General features: G+C 46.2%; 1 protein-coding gene across 1 annotated transcript in view; it reads left to right on the top strand.

The window, feature by feature from the left end:
- Window positions 1–721: 721 nt before the first annotated feature.
- The window catches only part of PRKAR2B (protein kinase cAMP-dependent type II regulatory subunit beta), a 76,475-nt gene continuing 52,660 nt past the window's right edge, over window positions 722–24,536 (top strand). The window contains exons 1-2 of the mRNA XM_041001950.1: window positions 722–1,191; window positions 22,454–22,489. Of these exons, the coding sequence (XP_040857884.1) occupies window positions 879–1,191; window positions 22,454–22,489 (349 nt within the window). The 5' untranslated portion in view covers window positions 722–878. The remainder of the gene's footprint in view (window positions 1,192–22,453; window positions 22,490–24,536) is intronic.

Below are 24,536 nucleotides of genomic sequence, written 5' to 3'. Positions count from 1 at the left end.
TTCTGCCTGCGATGTCTCATCCAGATTGCTTCACTATCCTGTTTGAAGACCATTAACTTTGGTGTCGCAATAAAACGTGCAGTCCAATAAATAACTGTAAATGCATAGCGTTTATTCACAATGGCACAGTATCATACAGAATGGAACAAGACGGGAAAGAAAGAGGATTGAAGTCCCCTAAATGGCATAGTGTTTCTTTGTCCAACTCTATGACTTCAGACAAGACAGAACCAATGTTCCTCAACGCAACTAGGATTAAGAGGAAGGGAAAATGAGGCAGAGGGCTGAAGTTTTCAGGACCCTCGCTTGGCCCCAGCTCCGAGCGCACCTGGGACCGGGGAATTCGGGCAGGCCACCCGCCGCCCCAAGCAGCGTCGACAGGTGCAGCGCGCGCCCGCCTCGCGGAGTGAGGAGGCCGGGTGGGGAGGTGGTGCCCACGCCCCGGGCGCGTGCCGCAGCCGCGCTCGCCGCCACCAGCGCCCTCCGCCCCAAGGTGGTGGGAGCAGCGGGTGCGTGCCCGCGAGGTTGCCATGGTTTCCGGGATCACGTAAGCGCGCGCGCGCGCGCGGCGGCGGGACGAGGGCGGGACGCCGGGCGGGGGTGGGGTGGGGAGAGGCGCGGCCGCGGCGGCAGCGGGAGGAGCCCGAGATGCTGCCAGCCCTCCCGGGGCCGCGCTCGCTCAGCCGCCGCCGCCACACGGAGCAGCCGCGCGCCGGGCCAGCCGGGCCAGCCGGGCCAGCCGGGCCGCCGGGGCCCACTGCGCCGCGCTCGCAGCCGTTCGCGCCGTGGGCGCTCAGCTGTGGTGGCCGCGGGGCCCGAAGTCGGAGCGGAGAAGGGGGCGAGGGCGGGGCCCAGGCGCCCGCCGCCCCGAAGGCAGGATGAGCATCGAGATCCCGGCGGGACTGACGGAGCTGCTGCAGGGCTTCACGGTGGAGGTGCTGCGGCACCAGCCCGCGGACCTGCTGGAGTTCGCGCTGCAGCACTTCACGCGCCTGCAGCAGGAGAACGAGCGCAAAGGCGCCGCGCGCTTCGGCCATGAGGGCAGGACCTGGGGGGACGCGGGCGCCGCCGCCGCCGGGGGCGGCACCCCCAGCAAGGGGGTCAACTTCGCCGAGGAACCCATGCATTCCGACTCCGAGAACGGGGAGGAGGAGGAAGAAGAGGAGGCCGCGGACGCAGGGGCGTTCAACGGTGAGGACCGACCCTCGCTGCACACCCTGTTCCCGGCTTTGCGCCCTGAACCTGCAGCTTCGCTCCCCCGAGTCCCCACCTCCCCACCTTCCCTGTCGCGCCCACCCCCTCAGCATCCATTTCTGGCTCTCCCACTCGGCCCATCTTCCTACTCGGCTCTCTGGGCGCGCTCCCTCCCCCTCTCGGTGCGTTTGGAGGTGGGCGCTGAAGGCTTCCCTCTGCGCTGCGCCTCCACCACCTCCACCTTCCAGCTTCCTGGGCAAACGTGGCCAGACAACTTTTGGCCGCGGTTGCAGCTGTTAGCCCTGGGATGATGCCATTGTGCGTGAAGGAAATTGGCCGTGAGGTGTCCTCTCTACGGCCTTTATCTTTCTTAGAGGAGTGTTCCCAGAGAGGAAAGGCGGTTAGGGTCCGCTGTCGGGAGCTGGAAATGGGACAGACTGGGGTAGATTCACGTTTATGATACTAGCGCTGACATTCTTGGAAATGGGGTCATTTTATTATTTTTCCAGTTGACTAGGATTATGTTATGTTTGTGTTGGACACACAACAAAGGAATCTCATTTGCTTGCAATCCACAGAGTCTTTGCAACAGGGAAGCTGGCTTTTTTTTTTTTAAGTGTAAAACATATTGAACGATTTGATGCTTTAAAAAAAAACGTGTGAAAAACACCTTGGAGAGTTCTTAAAGCTTGTTGGTTGTCATTAGAATGAAAAGCCAGAAGTGTCTGTAAGGACCCTGTCAGGCGCTGGAGCTGGGAAGAATGAATGGGAAAGAAAGAGGGATTTTCTCAAATAGCTGCTCGGGCAAGTCCCACCCCTTTCTGCTTACAACCCGCTTTCCCCAACACACGCAGATGCACTCATGTTTGCATAACATCCCAAATCTCTGTTCTTATGGCATCCCGTGCTGTAGTGGACCACGGTGTGCAAATGTGCAGATGTGTTCTGTGTGCTTGCAGCATTGCACCAGGTTCTGTTATGGGCACTGCATGTGGCTTGTGTGTCGGCGGCACCGTTTATGGAGGGAGCCCACGTATTCAAGGGTTGTTTCCTTGTCTTGAAATGGACTGTCAAAGTCACCCATTTGAGCCATCGCCAAAGCAATCATGAAATCCCTGGAGATGAGCGCACTGTGGGGCGAAAAGGGAAGATTGACACTTAGGATTTTAATTTGGCACTTTGTAGTGTTTGTCGGGATAGGCTAACCAGGGCTGTCATTGTTCTTCCTTTTGCACGAGAAGCAAATGCTTTCCCTGATAGATAGGCGAGAAGGAAGGAAGAATACCGATTTCAAGTAGATGGTAACGGATGACGTCAGACAGAGGCAGCGGATACTTCTTTTATGCTCCCAGCACATGCGTGCACGCACACACACACACACACACACACACACATGCATGTAGACATGAACATACACACACACAAAGGACTCCTTTTCCCTACTGGGAGAAACTAAGGGGCTTGCCCAAGAATCCTTGTAATATGTGCTTCATGTGACTAAAATATTTTGTGTGTGTAAGGATTTTGAAATATTTGCATTGGTGATTCCATTTTCTCCTTAGGATATGACAAAGTATGCACAGCGTATATACAATTTTCATTTGGCAATAATGGCTAAGCCGGGGGCTCTAAACTATAGGAGCTGTTTTACGTGGCTTTATGGCTTCAGAGCACCTCTGCTGTAAAAGTCACTGAATATAGGTTTTAATAAATACCTGTTAAGCAATAGTACCATTTATTTCCCCAGGCCTCATCCAAGGACTTGAGAACTTTTGACTGCCAGCAAATACAACTTGCTTATTACCCAGTAAAACTTAAGAAGGTTCATGGAAAAGTGAAACTTTTGAGATTATTTTGTGCAAATTTTTCTTTTCTGTAAGTTGGAAATGCTTGTTTCAAAAAAAAAAAAAAAACCTATGCCTGCATTTCCAGATTTTTTTTTTTAACCAAGATGAAGTCATGCTTTTAACTCCATTTTTCCATCAACTTAAAAAAAAAAAAAAGGTTTTGGGAACTGATGCTGTTGCGAAGTGGGCCAAGTTGCCTTTTGTAGTCAGCGTGCTGTTGTTGCACTTCTGCTCTCACTACCTGCTCATGACCTGGGGAGAGCAGCAGAAGATGGCCCGAGTGTTTCAGCTCCTGCCTCCACCTGAGAGAGCTCCCGGGAGCTCCTGGCTCCCGGCTATGGCTGGTTGTTGGGGGATCGTGTAGGGAGTGAACCATCTCTCTGTGTTTCTTCCCCTCTCTGTCCATCTCACCCTCTCTCTGCAATTCTGAGTTCAAGTAAATACATCTTTAACTAAAACCTTTCTCAAGATTTTAACCTTTTAAAAGGGATTGATTGATTTTGGCAAAGTGACAGAAATAGAGTTTACCCACGTGCCGGGTCTCCCACCGGAGTAGCAGAAACTACAGTACCTGGTCTGGCATTTGACTCAGGAGTGGAAAGCAGGGTCAAGGGCAGAGTAGAGCCAGAAACTCCAGCATGGGATGTGACTTCCTAAGTGGTGGCTTAACCCACTGCACCACAACTCACATCCTCCAAGAACTTCCTGGAGGATAGCCGAAACTGTGGTCCGAGTAGCTTCTTCTGTTAGCTAGCAGTGGTCTGGTATGTTTTCTATTCTGGTCAACTCTCCTTATTTCTTTTTAAGAAGTTGGTATTGAGCCTCCAGGCTCAGTAACAGCTGGAAGCTACAAAGCAGTCAGCAGTTGGTTTTCTAAAGAGCCAGTTAATGAATGTGTTAGACCATAGGGTCTCAAGCTTTTTTTTTTTAATTTATTTATTTAATATCCTTTAACTCCTCTCTGAGGGTTGAGATTGGACAAAACTGGCCACATACCAATGTGGTCCTTGTTGCTGAGCCCTGGTGAAACGGGGAGGGGAATTGAAGTAATACTTGGGAGGGCAAGGCGGGGAACACCATCAGGAGTGAGCCTCGAACCTACCAACCCGTCGATTTCAATACTCATGGTGGCTGTATTCACAAGTGTCACGGTACCCAAAACAAGAGCCTGTGGGTAATTCTCATGGAATAGTAAATGTGTATTTCAAGACAAGACTGACTTTCTCTGGGATCCGTACTGTTTAGGGCCCCCTGGATCAGCATCTCAAGCATGTGTTAGGACTAATATGAGTACTCTTTTTGTCTCTAGCTCTATTGGAGATAATGCGTCATCATAAGACTCTGAAATCTATCCTGTCCAAGGTCACACAAAGAGAAATCCTGTGAGTTGCAGGGCCTTGGTTTCCATCTGTTGTCCTTGAAGCCCAAGACCATCATTCACTAAGCCAAGGTTCCCTTGTTCTGTTTTCATGAATGATGTTCAAGTCCTTGCGTGTAAATCCCTTTAGCATAAATGATGGTCTTTAGAAGTTGGCTTTTGCCCATGGAACTGTCTTTTGTCTGGGGCAGACATTAATAGCATGACCTTGATGTCAGCATGCGCTGGTTTGCTCAGGTAAGCCAGGCACCTGCAGTGGGCTGGCAGATGTCTGTCCTCTGGTCTAGGGGCCAGGGATGTTGGAGGGCCAGGCGACATGGCTTTGGATAATACGAGGCCACTTGGTGTGTCCCAGGGTCCTTTCTCTTTTCCTGTCTCCATAGAGGAGCCCTTCCGCTCCTGACAGTTCCCCTGTTCCTCTCCTCTTGTCTCCTGACTTTATCAGTTCTAATTATGACTTTCTAGTTCCTGTCTGTCAATTCTAGCTAAAAGGGCAACCTTTAGGTGTACGAATAAGAGAGTGGCTTAAGACGGCCGCCTCCAAATAAACTCTGAGGGCTGAAAAGAGGCTCAATGGAGGCCCTGTGGCATCTGTTCGGCCTTCCTCCTTCACGTCCTCCTCTCTGCAGGTTAGGACCTGGTGCTTCAGAGGGGTGGTGGCCCTTGGCCTCTCATTGATCAGAAGGGTTTGCGGTAACCAGAGAACTGAATTAGTGCCTGTTTGGAGTAAATTCGGTGACAACAGCTTTATTCAGGCATCATTGCGAGGTCCTGTATTGCTCAATATTTCTTTTTCAGAGACATTACTGAAATTAAAAATGAAGGAAATGCAGTTTCAGTTGCCTTAATTAAATTATGTATAGGTGCTATACAGAGTAGCAAGTCTTGGAGAAGTCAAGTCTTCTGATGTAAAGTCTTGAAGAACTGATTTTCTGCATTGTGAAAGAAAAGTGTCCCAGAGATCACAGTGGCTATAGCAGCCGAAAGGTGAAGAACCACGCCTTAGATAAGAAGTGCCTCAAGGGAGTATGAATTAAAATCTACCCTGTAATGCGGTGACTTGTGTCGAATGTCTACCATTAGTTTGCACAATTTAAAGGGAATACGGAGAATTTATAAGAGAGTCTTGGGGCCATGCACTTGTTGGGACAATTACAGCTTGCTATGATGGAGGCAGGAGATTAAGAGGGTAAATTGTTTATCATGAGAAGAAGTGGTTCAAGAAGTAAGAAGACTCATGTGTCAGAAATTTTCTTGGATGTTTATGAGCAAATATTCTTTATGAGATGCAGAATTGAAAAGGCCGCACTTCATTGCAACTTGAATAAGAAGTCTTCCGAGATGGTCAGGGCAGTGTACAGCCTGACTTCCCAGGAGCCTGCGGGGTTCCGTTTTTTTTTTTTTTTTTTTAATTTTCATGATTTATTTAATTATTTTAAAGATAGAGGTACAAAGAAAGAGTGAGAAACAGATCTTCTACCTACAGATTCACTTCCCAAAAGGCCCCAATGGCCAGAGCCGGGATGGTACTCAGCCAGGAGTTTCATCCTGACCTCCCACAACCATGCAGGGGCCCAAGCTTGTGAGCCATCCTCCGCTGCTTTCCCAGGTGCATTATCAGGGAGCTGGATCCCAAGTGGAGCAGCTGGGGTTCACATGGCACTCATATGGGATGCTGCACTGCAGGAGACAGCTTTCCTCCCTGCACAGCGCCAGCAGCTGGAGCTAGCCCTCTGTGATTCCTCAGTTCCCTCCTGGACCGAAAAACAGGAAATTACAGAGTGTGATCATGGTTTTACAAATTGTTACTTAGGTTGATACATTAAGATCGCTTTCAAAACCCTTAAGATCCTACTTTTTTTCTCTCTCTGTCCCTCTCTCTGTCTCTGACCAACAACTATTATGATGAAACAAAGCAGCCAGTTGCTAGCCTTTGCCACTTAGGGCATGTGGCCATCATTGTGCAGCTGAAGAAACTTGCTTGAATGATTCCAGGCACTTGTGCCACTGTCTGAAGACTCTGTATGCTCTCCTTGTATTATCAACCTCTGAAATACATCGAGTATCTATTTGAAAAGTATGCCTGCAAATCAGTCTTTTTGGATTAAATTTCTGACATGCATTTTATGCACAAAGCACTGTGCTAGACAGTTCTCAGGTTGACAGTGCCTGCCTTCATAAGGTTGAGGTATTAATCCTCCTGCTCCTAAGGTCGTCAGGACACGTGGCCAGCCCTGGTTCCTTGGGAGGTGAAGGATTGCCTTGCTCTCAGATCTTCCAGGAGTATGACGTTTCCTTGTGCAGCAGTGATTCCATTTTGCTTTATGGGAATGCATCTAGCATTGGTTCTTTTTGGAGGGATGAAGTGGGACGTTTGTTCCTGTGGCATTTCTCCTCAGGATTTAATGTGAAGTTAGGAAATTCTGTGTCATTTCAACCTTCGACTTGTAGCTTAGGAGCCCCAGGATTTTATGATTGGTCAGGCTTTGTACTTACAGTCTTCTGCCCTTAGAGATTGGCTTGGGAGTTTTCAGTCCTCCTGCATGGATTGTGTCATTGATGAGACTGGATTAACGTATTAGAACCATTGGTTTTTTTTTTTTAAGATTTTTTTTATTGGAAATTAAGATTTACAGAAAGAAGGAGAAATGAGAGGAAGATCTTCCAACGGCTGGTTCACTCCTCAAGTGGCCACAACGGCCGGAGCTGTGCTGATCTGAAGCTAGGAGTTTCTTCCAGGTCTCCCAGGCAGGTACAGGGTCCCAAGGCTTTGGGTCATCCCTCCACTGCTTTCCCAGGCCACGAGCAGGGAGCTGGATGGGAAGTGGAACAGCCGGGATTAGAACCAGCGCCCATATGGGATCCCGGTGTGTGCAAGACAAGGACTTTGGGCACTAGGCTACCAGGCTAGGCCACAGAACCATTGTTTTAATTAAGAGGCTACAGTAGTAGTGTTAGAGATTTTTTAAAATATTTTTGATTGTGCCTTTCTAGGTTGTAGTGTTAAGTGGGTTGCTCAGGGTTGATATGGGGACAGCAGAGGACTTGTAAGAGTATCCTTTCTGCTCTTACCTAACCATTACTTTCTGCTTGGAGAGGGGGAAAGGAGGAAAAGAAAAAAAAAAGAGAAGCCAGCAGGGACCTGAAAGGAGGGGGAAGAGCCAAAGAAGGAGCATCAATTGGGACGGCTTCTGGGGGTGACTTAATATTTTGCCCAAAAGGGAGGCTGTGCAATAAAAACAAGCAGATGACAATGGAAGCATTAGATCATTTCATTTCTCTGTTTGCTCGGCCATTATTCCATATAAGACAATTAAGTTTCCTTGGAGGTTGCACATCAAGGGGTGGGCTGTGCGTCTCTTCCACGAATGCATATTTATTATTTGCACATCCAAGTCCCAGGATTCCAGTAAATTTCCAGCTGTCATGATTCTGTTTGGTAGCAATGTAAAAGCAGCTAATGTGTGTGTGTGTGTGTGTGTGTGTGTGTGTGTGTGTGTGTTTTCCAGCAGTTAAATGCCAACAAGAGACCTTTGAATCTATCAATTAGCAGTTTGTTTATGACCCTTCCCCACCGAGGAAGTTCATAGAACAGGCCCACAGTGGGGGGCTGGGGTGGCTGCAGTGTTTAGGGGTAGGAGTCTGTGGAGCAGACCAAGTGGATGTGTGCAGATTCTTAAGCATCCCCAAGGGGCTGAGACCCGCCCTGGGGTGGGGGGACCTTTAGGAGAAGGTGTGTGCCAAAGCCGGAAGGTAGCAGGCTGCAGAGCTCATTCAATCCCTACACAAATATTTGCTAAGAGTCAGCTTTTTTGTTTTTTTTTCCCCCCCCCAGCCAAAACATTTGCCTCTTAAAAAAAATTGCTTCAATTTTTAGAGAAAAATGTTTTCAAAAAGATTTATTTTAATTTTTTTGGGAAGGCAGGTCAGATTTACAGAGAGAAGAGACAGATGGCTGCAGTGGCTGGGGCTAAGCTGATCCTAAGCCAGGAGCCTCCTCCGGGTCTTCCGTGTGAATACAGTGTCCCTCTAGGCCTTCATTTACCACTTTCCCAGCCACAACCAGGGAGCTGGAAGGGAATAGAGCAGCCGGGACACGAACCAGCACCTGTATGGGATCCTGGTGCTTGCAGGGTGAGGATTTACCCGTTGAGCCATTGCGCCAGGCTCTGAAGTATTTGCCACTTAAGTTTACACTCTCCCATCTCTTACAGAGCAATCCCTGTGTCGGGAGACTGTCTCAGGGATCACATATGTCCCCTCTTTTATTTCTAAGATGGGGCAGGTGAGAAATAGAGAAACTCTTACGCAGATGGGGTCGGTTTTGGCCTTGTCAGCTTTGTCCAGTTCCTAAAACTATCCTTAGCATTTTGTGCACCGTTTATATTAATTCACGTATTATGAATTCCTCCTGGAACATCAAGGTGATAGAAAAAGTTGAAAAGGCTAAAAAAATGTACTTGTATAATTTGGAATTTCCTATTGTTCCTTTATTTCTTTCTTTTTGAAAGATTTGTTTATTTGAAAGGAAAAGTGAAGAGAGAGATCCAAGCGTCCCCTCACTCCACAAAGGGCTGTAGTAGCCAGTGCTGGGCCAGGTCAAAAGCCAGGTACCAGGAACTTCACCAGGGTCTCTCAGACAAGTCACAGGTGCCCAGGTACCTGGGCCACTGTCTGCTGTTTCCCCGGGCGTGATAGCAGGAAGCTGAATCGGAAGCCCAGTAGCCAGGGCTTGGACGTACACTCCGCTGCGGGAGTGCCAGCTTTGTAAGTGGCAGCTTTCCTTGTACTGTGATATTGGCCCCAAGTAGGTTTGTTTTTGTTTTTTGCTTAATGCTGTGAAATCCAACATTAGACTGTATTTGTTTTTAAATCAATCACTGAGGAAGAGGCATGGAGAAGGATGGAGAATGCTATCATTTTCCCCAGGTTGGGTGACTTAGCATCATGCTTCCAGCCCCAGCCGTGCCATGCTGTCTAGTCGGGACCCATCCCCGACCATGGAGACCCCGGCACAGTACCGAGCCTTATCTCTGTTTGATGGGAGTGAATTTTGTGTTTCAGCATTCCACATGACTCAGATGCTTCCATTATGTAATTATTTTGTGGAAAGAATCTGAGCTAAAATTTTCAGGTCATGGCTTATATGAAAACAAAATAATCTAAAAAAAAATCAGAAATATAAACACAGTTGGTGTAACATTTAGAAATGTTTCGGCAGTAGGCTCTGCCATGTGTAGCTTAATATGTTTGGAAACCAAAAAAAAAAAAATCATTCTAGTTGCTGCTGTTTAAAAATGTTTCTTAATTTAAAAAAAAAGACAAAAGGTCAGAATATAAACACACGTTCCACATAGAAGTGAAGCCAAGAAGATCCATTGTATACAGCTATTTCTGTATCTATTTGCCTAGGGACCGACATGATTTAATTTACATTAGCTGTTCCAAGATGTAATAGTTCATGAGAGTGATATTGAAGGGAATTTTCTGGGCCAAAGGAAAGAGAAAAGCTTCCCGTGGCTTAAATACATTTTCGACCTGAAAAGCATCTTTTTCAAAAGGTCATGTTGAATTTAAAACATGACTCAGCCCATTTCATTTCCATTATTGCAGAAGGTTAATGTTCTGTGGCCTCATCTTTTTTCTTTTTCCTAATGGTTACTGTTGTCAAGGTTTTTCACTGCTTTCCCCAGGTCCTACCAAGGTATATGGCCCACCTGTCATTTAGTCTTTCCCAAAATGATGAAGTAATGAATTTCAAATTGGCCGACTAATTTCGCAACTCTTAAAGCAACATCATGGCTACAAAGGATTACATTCCAGCCAAATAGGCTACCTGGTTTTTCCCTGAAAAACGGTGTAGTGTAGCCCTGGACTGGTCTGTTCCTGTCACAACTTGTTTTTTTCTCCCTCCTCCACCCCTAGTAGCATTTGCTTTTCTTTAGAAGGCCCCCAAAATACTTATTTTAGAAATGAACTCCTAACACTAACTCTCTTAACTTCTTGCGTAGTCTTATGAGCAAGTTATTTTTGAGGATGCGTTCCTACTATCTCTTTGTAAGTTTTATTTCATTTTATTTTTTGGAGATTTATTTATTTTTTAACTTAAAAGGCAGACTAAGAGAATGAGAGAGAGATCTTCCATCTGCTAGTTCACTCCCCAGATGGCTGCAAAGAGCAGAGCTGAACTGAGCAAGGGGCTTCTTCCAGGTCTCCCACGTGTAGGCAGGGACCCAAGGACTTGAGCCACGCTCCACTGCTTTCCCAGGCCATAAGCAGGGAGCTGGATGTGAAGTGGATCAGCCAGGACACAAATCAGTGCCCATATGGGATTCTGACACCTGTAGGTAGAAGATTAGCCTGTTGAGTCACCACACCGGGTCCCCTCTCTGTAAATTTTATATATGTGCTAATGCTATGATAGTTTATTGTGCATGTAACAGTTCCCCATAGTGTGAATTCTGAAAAAAGCAGAAAGTAATTGTAGGCGAGTTCCTGCTGCCCAAAGTATAGGCGTACCCACCGTCTTGAAGTAACATGAAACCAAATTCTAGACAATTCAGTTTAACTTGACGTGCAGTATGCAAGGTAAATTATGATCAAATCATGTTGCACACCCGTATCTGCAGTGTCCTAATTGTGTGGATTGTAAGTGTAAGTGTAAGTGCTTCAATTGACGTTGACTCGATAGTTGACCCAACAGAAGAGTGGTAGAATATAGAGGAACGTTGTGCCTTACAGAAGGAAATGAAATCATATTCCATGGGAGGGAAGATCCAGGCTTTTACTTTTCAGTTTCTGTTCCTCTGTGTGCCTTGAATGCCGACCTAGAGGGTAGACTGCCCGTGCCCTTGGTGCAGGTGTCGTGGATAGAGCAAAGAACGCTCATGTCGCGTTGTAGGTACTTGGTTAAGAGTCACGAAGTCACAGAAACACCGATCCGAATTAGAAAGGCTTAAAATGGTTTCAGAGATGCAGTTTCTTAACATATCTCAAGAATATCTCTGCAGATGGAATTTGGTTGTGAGGGGGCACTTGTCACTATCATGTTTTTGGAGGCTTTTAACATAAATATTTCCTAAGTCATTGTTTTAACCCGTCACTTAGATTTTGAATGTCAGAGAACATGGGGGAAAAGACAGCTTTTCTGTAAGTCTCTATTAAGTAGTCAGCAAGCCACAGTTGATGGGGGCACATGACGCAGTCTTAATGGCTGTGGCCTAATATCCTTGCCTCAATTATTCTCTTGATCCAGAATGTCTAGTGCCCTTTCCACATCTTGCTGCAAAGGTGAGTTTACATCAAGCAAATCCTTCACACGTTTTGCTTGTTGGTGTTAGTTAATGTCAAGTGCTGTAGGCTGGAGGGCCCTTCCTTAGAGTAAACGTCGCATGTCAGGTGTTCTGACTGCAGGCTGCAGTTCCTGGAGGTGTTGTGTTTTGACCACAGGAGATGCTCAACTATTTTGAAAGTTAAACACTGTTGAGTACTAGATACCTAACAGCAGGTGTCTATTAAACGCACAGTGAGCAGAGGCTTCTTGGGCAGGTCAATAGGCTGATGGTCTGAGAAAGAGGCTAATGGAATACAAGTTTCAGTCTCTCGTTAGTTGGCTCTGATAGATTCAGATCTCATTGTGCTCACAATGAGGCTGTAACTCTCCCAGCCTGACTTACAGCATATTCTCCAAAGTGCCCAGCCCCATCGTCCGAGGCTGTAGGTCCCTGGTCTGATTGCACACACCTGGGGGTCCCAGGCCTGGTGTGTGTGTGTGTGTGTGTGTGTGTGTGTGTGTGTGTGTGTGTGTGTGTGTGTGTGTGTGTGTGTGTGTGTGTCTCTCTCTCTCTCTCTCTCTCTCTCTCTCTCTCTCTCTCTCTCTCTCCTCACCATGCCTCTTGGCTCCTACCACCTTGCCCTTTGAGCTCTGCTTGACCCATCCACTCCCCCTCCTCACCACCCCCGCCTCAGCTCCAGCTTCAGCGCAGCCCACTGCCCTCTGGGAGATCCAGAGTGGCTTGTGTACCTGCTTTACCATGACCTGGCTATTCTCAGGCACCTCCAGATTGTCTTGTCTAGGCACCGTCTGCTTTGTTTATGTTCCTTCCTGTACTCTCATATTTGTATTTTTCTCTCTTAATTTGATAAGTCTGATCAGTTGAGCTCTTGTTCTTTTGCCTTAACTTCTTAACCCTTGTCGTTTATTATTTTCTTAAAAAAAAAAAAACCTGAAAACTATAGCTTTTATTTGCCAAAACTTTAAGAACAGAGGGTTGTTTTAAACACTGAGTCCACGATGCCAGACATCTACTAAATACTGTTTACAGGTTTATTAAAAAGAGACAGATAGCAAGTTTTAGAAGTCAGTGAGGGGGTCTGCTTAGTGGCTTAACAGGCTAATCATCTGCCTTGCACTTCCGGCATCCCAAATAAGCATGGGTTCTAGCTCCAGCTGCTCTGCTTCCAATCCAGCTCCTTGCTTACGGCCTGGGAAAGCAGTGCAAGATGGCTCAAGTCCTTGGACCCCTGCACCAATGGGAGAGGCCCAGAGGAGACTCCTGCCCCATTGGTTTTATGTCATCTCAGCTCCAGCCTTTGTGGCCATTTGGGGAGGGAGCCAGTGGATGGAAGATTGTGTGTCCCTCCTTTTTTTCTGTAAATCTGCCTTTCTAATAAAAGTAAATGAATCTTTTTAAAATATCAGAATAAGACTGTTTTCAAGGCTGCATACTATACATTTTAGAAAAGAAGAGAAAAAGTAGTGAGAAACATAAAAGTGTTTGCATCTTTTAGTTGAGTGTTAACAAAAATTTGAAAAAATGTATGGCCCTTTAACTCTCAAGTCCTCTTTCAGTTCCATCTGAGATGCAAGGTAAACAGGCGGATCTGCTTTTAAGGAAGAAAGCAATAGGATAAAGCTTTGCTTTGTTTTCACACCATCCTCTCCGTTGAGAATAAACGTTTAACTGGTAAAATAAATACATTTCTGTGTGGAACATCTCCCAAGTTTATGACTTTGTGTAAGTTTTAACCAGTCATTTTTAAAACAGCTTAGGGAAGAGTAGGTGGGAAGTCTTGAAAATAGTTGGTTTAAATAAGGCAAATGCTTATAGTAAAACCATGAACGTGTGCCTGACATATAAATTAATTGGAAAAAATTAGCTGCACTACATTGACAACGTATTGCCATTTCCTCATGTCATAATATTTACAAAAGCTTGTGGCAAGACAAATTTATACCTCTCTATGTTTTATAGTGTGTGGTTTTATTCCTAAAAGCTGTCATTCTGTACTTGTCCAATGACCAATGGGTAATATCCTAATATATTTTTAGAAAGAAGGAATGACAGATTTTTTTTTAGATCTTTGTTTTTACATGGTGTTGTTCACAGGCCTTTTGACTATCATTAATAATAGCTAACTGACCAGGCAGTGTTAGGAATGTGGTCACTTAATCATTTCTTATGCTTACCTCCTTTAAAATTCCTTAAAAAGAAGCAGAAAGGGTTTTTGGTGTCTGATTTTTTTTTTATTTGCTTAGTTTTATTTCAAAAGGCAGGTTTTAACAGAGAGATTGTCTGTCCACTGATGCACAAATGGTCACAGTGCCTGGGCTAGGCCAGTTTGAAGCCAGGAGTCAGGAGCTTCCACTGGGTCTCCCACATGGACGCAGGTGCCCGAAGGTTTGAGCCATCTTCCCACTGCCTTCCTATGTCACAAGTAGGGAGCTAGGTGGGACGTGGAGCAGCCAGAACACACACCTGCTTCCATTTGGGATGCCAGAACCTGAGGCAGAGGTTTAACCAACCATGTCGTGGTGTTTGAATTTTAACCAGAAACTCATTTGTCCACAAAGATGTTTTATGAATAAATGTCTTTGGAGCACAATTACCATTAAAATGCAATATTCTGCTTGAGCCGATAGTATCTGAACACAGTGAGAGATTTTATTCTACTGCAACTACTTACACCAGAAAAGTACTTTTGTGTTTTTAAATATTGGAAGTTGTTTTCCCTGTATACAGAGAGAATCAGAGATTAAACCAGGAACCCTCCTGTGAGACACCTCCTGCCTCTCCGAAATTTTATCATTTAGACTTTTTGTTTTTAGTGGGGCTTTTCTTATGGTGGTGGTGGGTTTTTTTGTTTCCTTTTAAGAACTGCCCTCATATACAGTGTTCTGTTTTTCCTGCATGTTGCGTCATTAGGATAACCAAGTAGCCTTTCTCCATAATTTAGAGCTAGTGCTATTTTGAATATCTTCAAAGTTTGCAGAAGTAATGCGCTTCTGAAAGTCTCTTTCCTGCGATTTAGCCTTCAACACTTTTTAAAAAGATTTATTTTATTTTTATTGGAAAGTCAGATATACAGAGAGGAAGAAAGACAGAGAGGAAAATCTCCTGTGTGATGATTCACTCCCCAAGTGGCAGCAACAGCCGGAGCTGAGCTGATCCAGAGCCAGGAGCCAGGAGGCAGGAGCCTCTTCCGGGTTTCCCACGCGGGTGCAGGGTCCCATGGCTTTGGGCTGTCCCTGTCTGCTTTCCCAGGCCACAATCAGGGAGCTGGATGGGAAGTGGGGCTGCTGGGATTAGATCAGGTGTCCATATGGGATCCTGGTGCATGCAAGGTGAGGACTTTAGCCACTAGGCTACCTCGCCAGGCCTTCAGATTGTTTTTGAGAAGAGCGTTAGAGAGGTCTTATTGATTCATGGAGCTCTTGTTCATTTGTTTTAAACTGCTGTACAGCATACCCTTGTATAAATAAACACCAGCCAATCTTTAGTAAATATTTTAGTTGTTCCCAATTTGTTATTATGGTGCTGCAGTGAGCATATTTGTGTGTGTGTCTGTGTATTATGCAAACATACTACAATTTTTTTTAACACATACTGCAATTTTAAAGGGTGGCTTGAAGACCCCTAGGGTACCATTCTCCTACTAATCCCAGACATTTCCAGGGAGAACATGGGATGAAAACAACAATAGCAGTAATAACGATCTAGCCCTGCCCTAGCTGTCGTGTGCTCCTGGGGGTGGTGATCAGCAGCGGTCCATGCTGACTATCCTAGCTCAGGTCTCCCACACGGGCAGTTGCTCTGGTCTCACCCAGAAAGGTCTTCCAGCTTCCCTCCTACAAACAGCATGTCCTCAGCTCCCTCACTTACCTGCAAGTACAAGTGGCCTTGTCAGTACAAGTCCCCCAGACGTCATTCCCCACCTGCAGTGTACTGCCTCAGAGGACCTCCCTTCCACCCGTCCCCATGCCCCCTTCCCTGAGCAATCCGTAGTCCCTGTACCTGGGAGCACGTGGGTTCCCCAGCCTGGTCTCCTCGAGCCCAGTCCTCAGGTGAAGCGGCACATTGGCCTAGAGCTCTGCCCGCCCACCAGGGACCCATGCTGCTGGCTTGGGCCTGGCGCAGACCTATTTGCCGCCATTTGGGGAGCAAACCAGTGGATAGAAGATATCTTTACCTCTGTGACTTTGCCTTCCAAATAGAAAAACATGCAGGATGTTGCCTAGGAGAGTATGGCAGGGTGACTTTAAAAAGTGCTCCAGGCTAAATATTCTTTAACCAAAGTATGGAAATACGGCTTTTTCCCAATGCTAAGAATTGGACATGTCTTAAATAGTTTGGAAATTGTGTCTGTTAGGTTTATTTACTTATTTGTTACTGCTCTTTAAAAAAGTGCCCATGGGTCAAGGGTGACTCTTAGTTCAAATTTAGCTTTTGAAGCTGAATCATAGGAGACATTTATTTGGAACTTGTATTTGTTCCTTCAGAAGTCATTAGCTTACATGGTTCAGTTTACGCCATCTCTAGAATCCTTCCTTTGGACAGTTTGATGGTTCAGAAAGTGTTTATTGCTAGACAAAGATGACTTACAGAGGGAATATGCTTGCCAATTATGCTGCTGAATGTGAGATTGTTGGGTATATTTCAACTCTCAAGGTCTGTGAATGAACCTTATTTTTGTTTTGTTTGTACAAGACTCATTTGATCGATGTGATGTCTTTTATAAAAAGTTTTTAATTGTTACTGTTTTCTATGATACACTTTTGCCCTTCCTCCCTCGCTTTTACCCCATATTATTCTTTAAAGATTTATTTTTATTATTTTTTCATTGGAAAGGCAGATATACAGAGAGGAGAGACAGAGAGGAAGATCTTCCGTCCGATGATTCACTCCCCAAGTGAGCGCAACGGGCCGATACTATGCCGATCCAAAGCCAGGAGCCTCCTCCGGGTCTCCCACGCGGGTGCAGGTTCCCAAAGCTTTGGGCTGTCCTCGACTGCTTTCCCAGGCCACAGGCAGGGAGCTTGAAGGGAAGCGGGGCTGCCGGGATTAGAACCGGCGCCCATATGGGATCCCGGGCGTGCAAGGCGAGGACCTTTAACCACTTGCGCCACCGCGCCGGGCCCTTTACCCCATATTATTACAGTAATATAGTCCTTCAGTATCAGTGGCAAGTTTAACATTCTGCTATTTTTGTGTAACATGGCATTGTAGGTATAGGAAATGGCATTGTCAAGGTATATTTAGCTGTTCCATTGGGAGTCCTCCTTTTATTTTTGGAATAGAGATACCTACAACAGTGTATGTCCATTTCCCAGCATGCTACTCTCCATTACATAGCTCATCTATGAATATATATATATATATATATATCTAGATATCTGTGTGTTTTGTATTTTTAAAATGTTATTGATTGCTTTTTTGATTCTGCTTGTCTGCCAATGACCAGAGATTGCAAAGTCGCGGCTCTGGTTTCTCCGTTGTGGAATTTCTCTCCCAGCTGTATTCATGGTGTCCCGACCGTGCCACTATCAGCCTGGCCTCTCCGCTTTTCATTGCCTCATGCTTTCAGCCATTTTTATGTTTGGATAGTAGTGGACGCATTTCAAGTCTTCTGCTGAATTATTCTTTGTGCAAGTCTTGGCTAAGTTAGGTGGTTCCCTGCAGGACAGCCGTTGGAGCCCTGTTGCTTTTGAAAATGCCGAGGGACCTGGGTAAGCCCCTTGGGGCCAGGGCCTCTCCAACAGTTCCACTTGCAAGGCCTCCATGCTCAGTACCTGCTGCCTGTGCTTATCCATACAGAGGCTGGAGTTCAGGTCCTCTTATCTGCCAGGCCCTGCCGCAGGCTTTGGGCCTGGTGTGGGCCTGGTGAGGTGAGAAGATAAGCAGCTCGGGGTGGCTCTGGTGCAATGCTCCGAGTTGAGCAGTCTGGGAGCCTGCTGGCCCCCGTCGGATTTGCAGGATGCACTCTGTGTACCTAGAGCAGTGGAGGATTTTCTTGTAAGGATCCTCCAGCAGGAAAGAGGGCTTGAGTCGGTCACGTGGCTGGTCTCTTGGGAACGTCACGACGCAGCACTGACACTGTGGCAGACCGGTTAGCAGCCGAAGGGCTCTCCTGCCAGGCCCCACACTCTCAAAGGAGCGCAGCCCTCTCTGTGTAAATATTTGTTTCCCCTCGGAGATTTGTTGCAGCCTCTTGAGAATGTGAGGAGTTTGATATGCTCTGCAAGTGTCGTCATTTCCCTAGGCAGATAATACGTTTAGTAGGATTTTTTTTGTTAACTTCTGTATTATTCTGGTCTTTAACAGTGCAACTGGTATTTTATCTAGGATACCTGGCATTTTTCTCTGTCACTCTTACTGAATATCTGTTGACTAAGAGAACCTAAAGGCGTAGACCAAGAGATTCAGAAATCTTAATTTGACCTGACACACTTTATTTTTTTATAAGAACCACCTGTTTAATTTTAAAGGCACAGTGATAAAGAGGAGAAGAAAGAGATATCTTTCATCTGCTGGTTCACTCTCCCGATGACCACAACAGCTGGGGCTGGGTCAGGCTGAAGCCAGGAGCCTAGAGCTGCTTTTGGGTCTCCCACGTGGGTAAAGGGGTCACTTGGGTCCTTTCTGCTGCCTTTCTAGGAGCTTTATTAGCAGGGAGCTGGACGATAGCTGAGCAGCCAAGACTCAAACTCACCCCTCTGAGAAGAGAAGCTGGCATGGCAGGAGGTGACTTACCATGCTGTGCCAAGATGCTGGGCCCCCCACTTATGGTACTCTATAACATTGCCGTCAGGAACTTTTATTTTTCAGAATTTGTATTACTGTTTATATTGTCTACTTAAACACGGAAGTATTAACTCACAGCAAGTAAGCATCAGTCTTTTTAAGAGAAAATTTTATTTATTTGTTTGTTTGTTTATTTGAAAGTCAAAGTTACAAAGAGAGATCTTCCACCAGCTGGTTCCCTCCCCAGATGGCCACAGCAGTCAGAGCCAACCCTTGGGCCATCTGCCGCTGCTTTTCCCAGGCACACTAGCAGGGAGCTGGATGAGAAGTGGAGCAGTAGGGCCTGCGTCACAGGCATTTTATTTACCCGCCACGCTGCAATTCCAGACTAGCCTCAGCCACTCTTCTTTCGTTTGAATGGGCATTTACAGTTGACAGGTATTTTCAAAGATGTTTGGTTTTCAACTTTTAATCAAACCCTCCGAACAGAGGGCGGGCCTACCTCCCATATCCATTAAGAATTCAAAGCTGTGTTAAGGATCCGTACTTGGTTTTGTGGAGGGCCCTGGTGCCTGCAGTAGCTTCTGCGGCTCCTGCCTGCCAGCCAGGTGCCTGTCCATGCCCTACCCCTCACCCCTCACCGCAGAACGTGGAAGATGCAGAATGCCAGGGAGCTAGAGTGCCTGTCATCATCTTCCTCCTGTTCCCCTTCACTCACTCAGGTTCTTGAAAGAGAGAAAAACTCCAGGTGTGTCGGCCAGGTGCACACTTTTTCTCTTCGATTTGCACCAAGGCTTCTGCCCTGAATCTTGGCCCTGTTCCCTGTTGTGAAAGCTAGACTGAGCATCCCAGAGGCACCGTGCAGGTGACTGTTCCACTTGCCAAAAGGAAACCCCAGCTTTCATCCCTGAGATGTGGAAAGGAGGGATTCAGTTTCTGGCCATTGCTTCCAGACCAGGTATTGATTCGCCTTGCGGGCTGCTGCATTAACACTGTCTGGGGCACTCCTCTTCGTGACTCCTGGGGCTGTCAGAGGTGAAAGTCCTAGTTCTCTGTTCTGCTGCTGCACCTGGGAAGGCAGCAGAGGAGGGCCAGAGTGCTTGGGCCCCTGCCACCCACACAGGAGACCACGGCAGAGGACTGGGCTCCTCGCCTCAGCCTGACTCACCCTAGCTGTGTGGCCATTTGGGAAGAGAACCAGCACGTAGAGGATCTGTCTCTCCCTGTCCCCATCTCTGTCGCTCTGTGTTTCATATAAGTAAGGAAATCTTTTAAAACTTTTTTTTTTTAATTTGAAAGGCAGAGCTACAGAGAGAGAGGGAGAAAGATCTTCCATCTGCTGATTCACATGCCGAATGGCACAATGGCCAGGGTTGTGCCAGGCCAAAGCAAAGAGTCAGGAGCTTCTGGGTTTCCCATGTGGGTGCAGGGGCCCAAACTCTTGGGCTATTCTCTGCTGCTTTGCCAGGCCATTAGCAGGGAGCTGGATTGGAAGCGGAACAGCCAGAACTTGAACCCTCTCCATATGGGTTACCAGCACCATAGGCGGCAGCTTAATTCTTTTAATGTATGGGGGAGAATTCTGAAATAACGGTGTCTGTTAGAGCAGCTTCGGGGCTCAGGCCCAGATGGCTGTGAATGGACTTTGTGCTCCTGTAAGTGCTCAGAGGGCTGTTCCAGACTGCTGCTGGTGGTGGCTGTGGAGTGCCGGACAGTTGCCTGTTGGTGCTCAGCTGTCCTGGACACAGCCTGCTGAATGGCATGGTGTCCTCTGAGTGTCGACGACCGTGGGAATCACTCTCACAAATGCAAAAGGCACATGGCTGACCGACCATGCCTTCATCTGTGGAAACCCAAGGACCCTAGAAAACAAAGCCTTCTGAGCATTGTGACCCGGAAGGGAGTGGACAATGGCGGCAGGCCAGCAGGAGGACAGAGAATGTCTGTTTTTGCCCCAAGGCTGAGCCAGGTTTTTAACCTTCCTCTTGCCTTTATCTGCCAGTGCTCCCTGCTCTGCATTCTTGGGGTTGCATTTGCCTGGGCTCTGTCTCTGCTCACTGTCCTTGCAGAACAGGTCCTGATGGAGTTGTGAACGGTTCTGTTACGTGTCCAAGAGAACTGCACATTTGGGTGGCATGTGTTGCAGAATCTATGCAACGTACAGTTTACTTTTGAAAAGTTTTTTTTAAATACATCCAAGTTGTCTGTAACTTGCAAATTAATGACTGATTTACTAAGCAGATAATAACAATTTTATCTCCTTGGATTAATGTGCATCATGTAATTTTGCTGTAAGCTGTGCTAGGGTTTGTGAATTATTTCAGACTCTGATCTATAATAGTGAAACAGAAGCCAGAAGTCACCTCGGAGCTTGTCGCTTGTGTGCGTTCGCTTCTCCAGCCTTGTGGCTCTCTGATCTAGGCTACCTCTGTCAGTTTCTGAGTATTTTGCCATAACGTGTCCTGGTCTGTGGTGCTGGCGTGCAGAAGTGAGGTGACAAGAACTGAGGTGAGCCATCTGACAGCCTCTTTGCTGCTGCGCCTTTTCTTTGCACTCATTCTTTTCCTGGAGTTTAACTACAGTACTGACAGAAACTTTTTCTTTTCTAAGGTTTTTACTTTAGCACATAAGTATTCCACAGTGTGCACAGTTTGGGTCATCAGTGCTTTAAAAAGCATCGAAAGGGAGAAAGATCATCAGGCAGCTTTCAGGAACTTTTGAGATCAAAGGTCACTTTATTAACAAGGGTTACACAAGGCAATTGTCCATGGCCGTTTTACCTGCAATAGTGTAAAACATTGGAAGAGCGAAGAAACTGGATTTAACCAGGTCTGAAGCTTCAAGAAAGAGCATGGACAGAGAAAGCTGAAGTTAGGGAGATTGAGATGCTATGAGAAAATAATTGAGTATGACATGGCCGACCTTGGAATTTAAGCAGAATGAAGAGAGAAGTGAGAGTGTTGGGGGATTGGGAAAAGGCAGAGGAACAAATAGATGGCAAGCCCTGTTGTTTTGGGTCGTCTTACTGAAGGAGAGCAGCAGGAGGCGCTGTGCGTGGGACGTGCCTTACAGGTTCCACAGAACAGCCTCCTGGAAACAAAGCAAGGCGAGGCATTGTGCTGCAGCTGGGTAAGACACCACCTGCAGTGCCCACATCCCGGGTTGGAGTACCAGAGATTAAATTCCGTCCCCACTTCCCATCAGGCTTCCTTCCAGTGCACCTAGGATGCAGCAGATGATGGCCCAAGCAATGAAGTTCCAGCTGCCCAAGTGGGAGACCCAGATGGAGTACCCAGCTCCCACCTTCACTTTGGCCCAGCCTTGGCAGTTGGCAGCCATTTGGGGAGTGAAAGCTCTCCCCACCCCACCACCACCAAAAACATTGCAGAACTGAGCGGAGTGGGGGGAGTGGAGCAGAGTGGAGTCGGGGGAGTGTCGTACACACAGCTGGAAATCACAGCCGTTCGTGAACTGATTTGCTCGCCGTGGCCATTGAGTTTGCACAGAAATGGCCAGAACCACAAATGTTGAATCTGGGATTTGGAGGGCACACTGTCCTTCACCTAAATTTTCTTCAGTATGCATGAGCATTTTTAAGCTTTGTTCCTTGTGCTGTTTTGTTTGTTTTTGACGATGCTGATGAACAGACTTACTCAGGTGTAGCCTTTTCCTTTTCTAGTAGTGCTGTCTTAGACCAAGGCTCTAAAAGTCGACTTTTATACAGGTCTTTTGCGGCCTATCGTTATTTGCTACACAACTTACATAAGTTTACAGTGCCCCCAGCTAAGTAGTTTGGGTGAACTAGCTTAATAGGTAAAGTAGTGATTTTATATTTCTCTGATGGTCAGTGAACGTAAATGTTTAATTTTATATATTTGTGATATTCCCTCTTGAATTATAGAATCATGCATATTTTTCTGTATTAGTGAGAACACTGTTCCTGTTGAGCCCTTTACAGGGTTTTGAGACAAATGAGATTTTCAATCTAACACTCTCCTCTTTTTCTCTTTTAGCTCCAGTAATAAACCGATTCACAAGGCGTGCCTCCGGTAAGCGATGTTGATATGCATTTTGCTTTACTAATGATGACCTTCGATGGTAGTAGAATTGTACAGAGACAGTAATTGCTGCAGAGTAGGAAATTCCTTGCCGGTCATTCCCCCCAGAAAGCACATCCCTCTAAGGGCATCACACCACAGGAGATGCCCTGAGCGGCCGGACGCAGTGGTACTAAGCTGATGCACCGTTTTAAATGGAGACAGAATGCTTATTCCTTTCTATGTTTTTTTAAAAGAATTATTTGTTTTTTATTTGGGGAAAAAAAAAAAAGTAAGGACAGTCTTCCCTCCCACTGATTTGCTCCCCAAGGTGGCTGCAGACAGCTAAGGCTTTGCCAGACCGAAGCCAGGAGCTTGGCACTACATCTGGATAGTGACAGGAAGCACGGTACTTGAGAACCCAGTACATGCTGCCTCCCAGGCTGTGCACTGGCTGGAGGCTGGAATCGGGCATGGAGCTGGGGCTTGAACTGAGCCTGTGACATACACCCGCCCCAGAGTGTCTGTGGATGGCTTGGATGAAATGACTGCCCGTTTGATTGCTGACTGACGAGCCACACCAGGAAGCCTTGAAATAGGAAGGAGTGGTCAGTTCTTGTCTTACATAATGGGGACAGGGCAACGGTTAGCATGTAGCTGTAATGGCATATCATTGTGGGGTCATTTAGAATAGGAGCAAGTTGCATTGCTTTTACTGACTTCCTGAGACCATTGCTGTCTAATATATGCCACCACAACCTAACGTGACCAACGTTCACCATGCACAAAGGGCGTCCCAGGGGTTCAGTATATTATGCCCTGTGTAGGCTGGCAGGGAAGTGTACAGTACAAGTAAGCGCATTTCTATACAAAATGGCTTAAGTAAAACAAGTTTGGGTGTTGAAGATGGCTGAGCCATGTGGGAAAATCCACCCTGTGGAATACCTTCTTCATGGAAGGTAGAGGGTAAATGAAATAGTACTGCACTTGGTTTGAGAACACTACCCTCTTAAATATAACTTGGGCTTTTTGCTTTAAAAAAAATAGAAAACAGTTATTTCAAATCGCTTGCCTTTGGATTTTATATAATACAAGTGAATCATTTCTCTTCTGAAGTTGCTTTCTTTCCACCTGTGCTATAACATGCAAGATATATGGAGGTTGAGTTTTATTTAAAATTTATCAGCAGGTACTTGATAGGGTTTAACTTCTGGTAAATAGTGACAGCGTCCTCAGCTCCTGTACCATGTTGAGCTATTGGTGGTCTCAAGGCATGTTAAGGGAGGAAACCAGAGTATTCTGCAGTGCCTTTTGTCTGGCAGCAGATGGTGTTTTGTGGGCAAGGCGTCTGATTTTATCCAGAAGCGGTGTTGTTGAGGAGGGGTTGACCGTGTTCTCATTCAGTTACCTTGCACGGGGAGGAACTATGAGAGAGTGTGGTGATACCTGGCTTTCCTCTAAAAATGCAGTTAAGTCTTACAGTGAAGTGTCTTCCTGGCTCAGATCAATGACATGGGGTGTTTATTCTTGGGCAAGTCCCTCTGGGTATTTATTGAATGAAAAAGTTGTTATTTGATTGATCAGGTGCACCAGGATACAGCTAAAGTTTGAAAATTTTGAATTTTGAAATACATTTGCCTGCTAGAACCAAATGTATGCAGAGTTGATAAAATGCCAACAAGGAAGTATAGATGAAGAGCGATGTTGCAAACGTCTGCTTCCTACTCATCTGTTTTAAAATGATGGTTATAGCAGTGATTCTGGTATGTGCAGTGTGAATCTAGTCCCTGTTGGCCCAGCAAGAAGAAAACATGAGCTATAAAATACTTCAAAACTTCTGGTTTTCCTGAATTTTTCAGTCTTTTACCATTGTACTCTACCTATCAATAAAATTTAAAGATCTGAGTAATTTAAGCAAATATTTTTTCTGTTTATTTCTGTTTGTTGATGTTATAGTTTATTTTATGTCCATAGTAAGACACACTTAAATGCTGTATTTAGGGGTTCCCTTATGCTCTGATAACACCGTGTTAATTGGCGCTGCCTTCTTCAGGGCCTG

Source organism: Ochotona curzoniae, unplaced genomic scaffold (genome assembly GCF_017591425.1).
Source record: "Ochotona curzoniae isolate NIBS_2020 unplaced genomic scaffold, NIBS_Ocur_1.0 scaffold_2476, whole genome shotgun sequence".
In the NCBI taxonomy this organism is placed as follows: Eukaryota; Metazoa; Chordata; class Mammalia; order Lagomorpha; family Ochotonidae; genus Ochotona; species Ochotona curzoniae.
The sequence above is the reverse complement of the archived record's forward strand: the minus strand, read 5'-3'. Positions and strand labels throughout refer to the sequence as shown.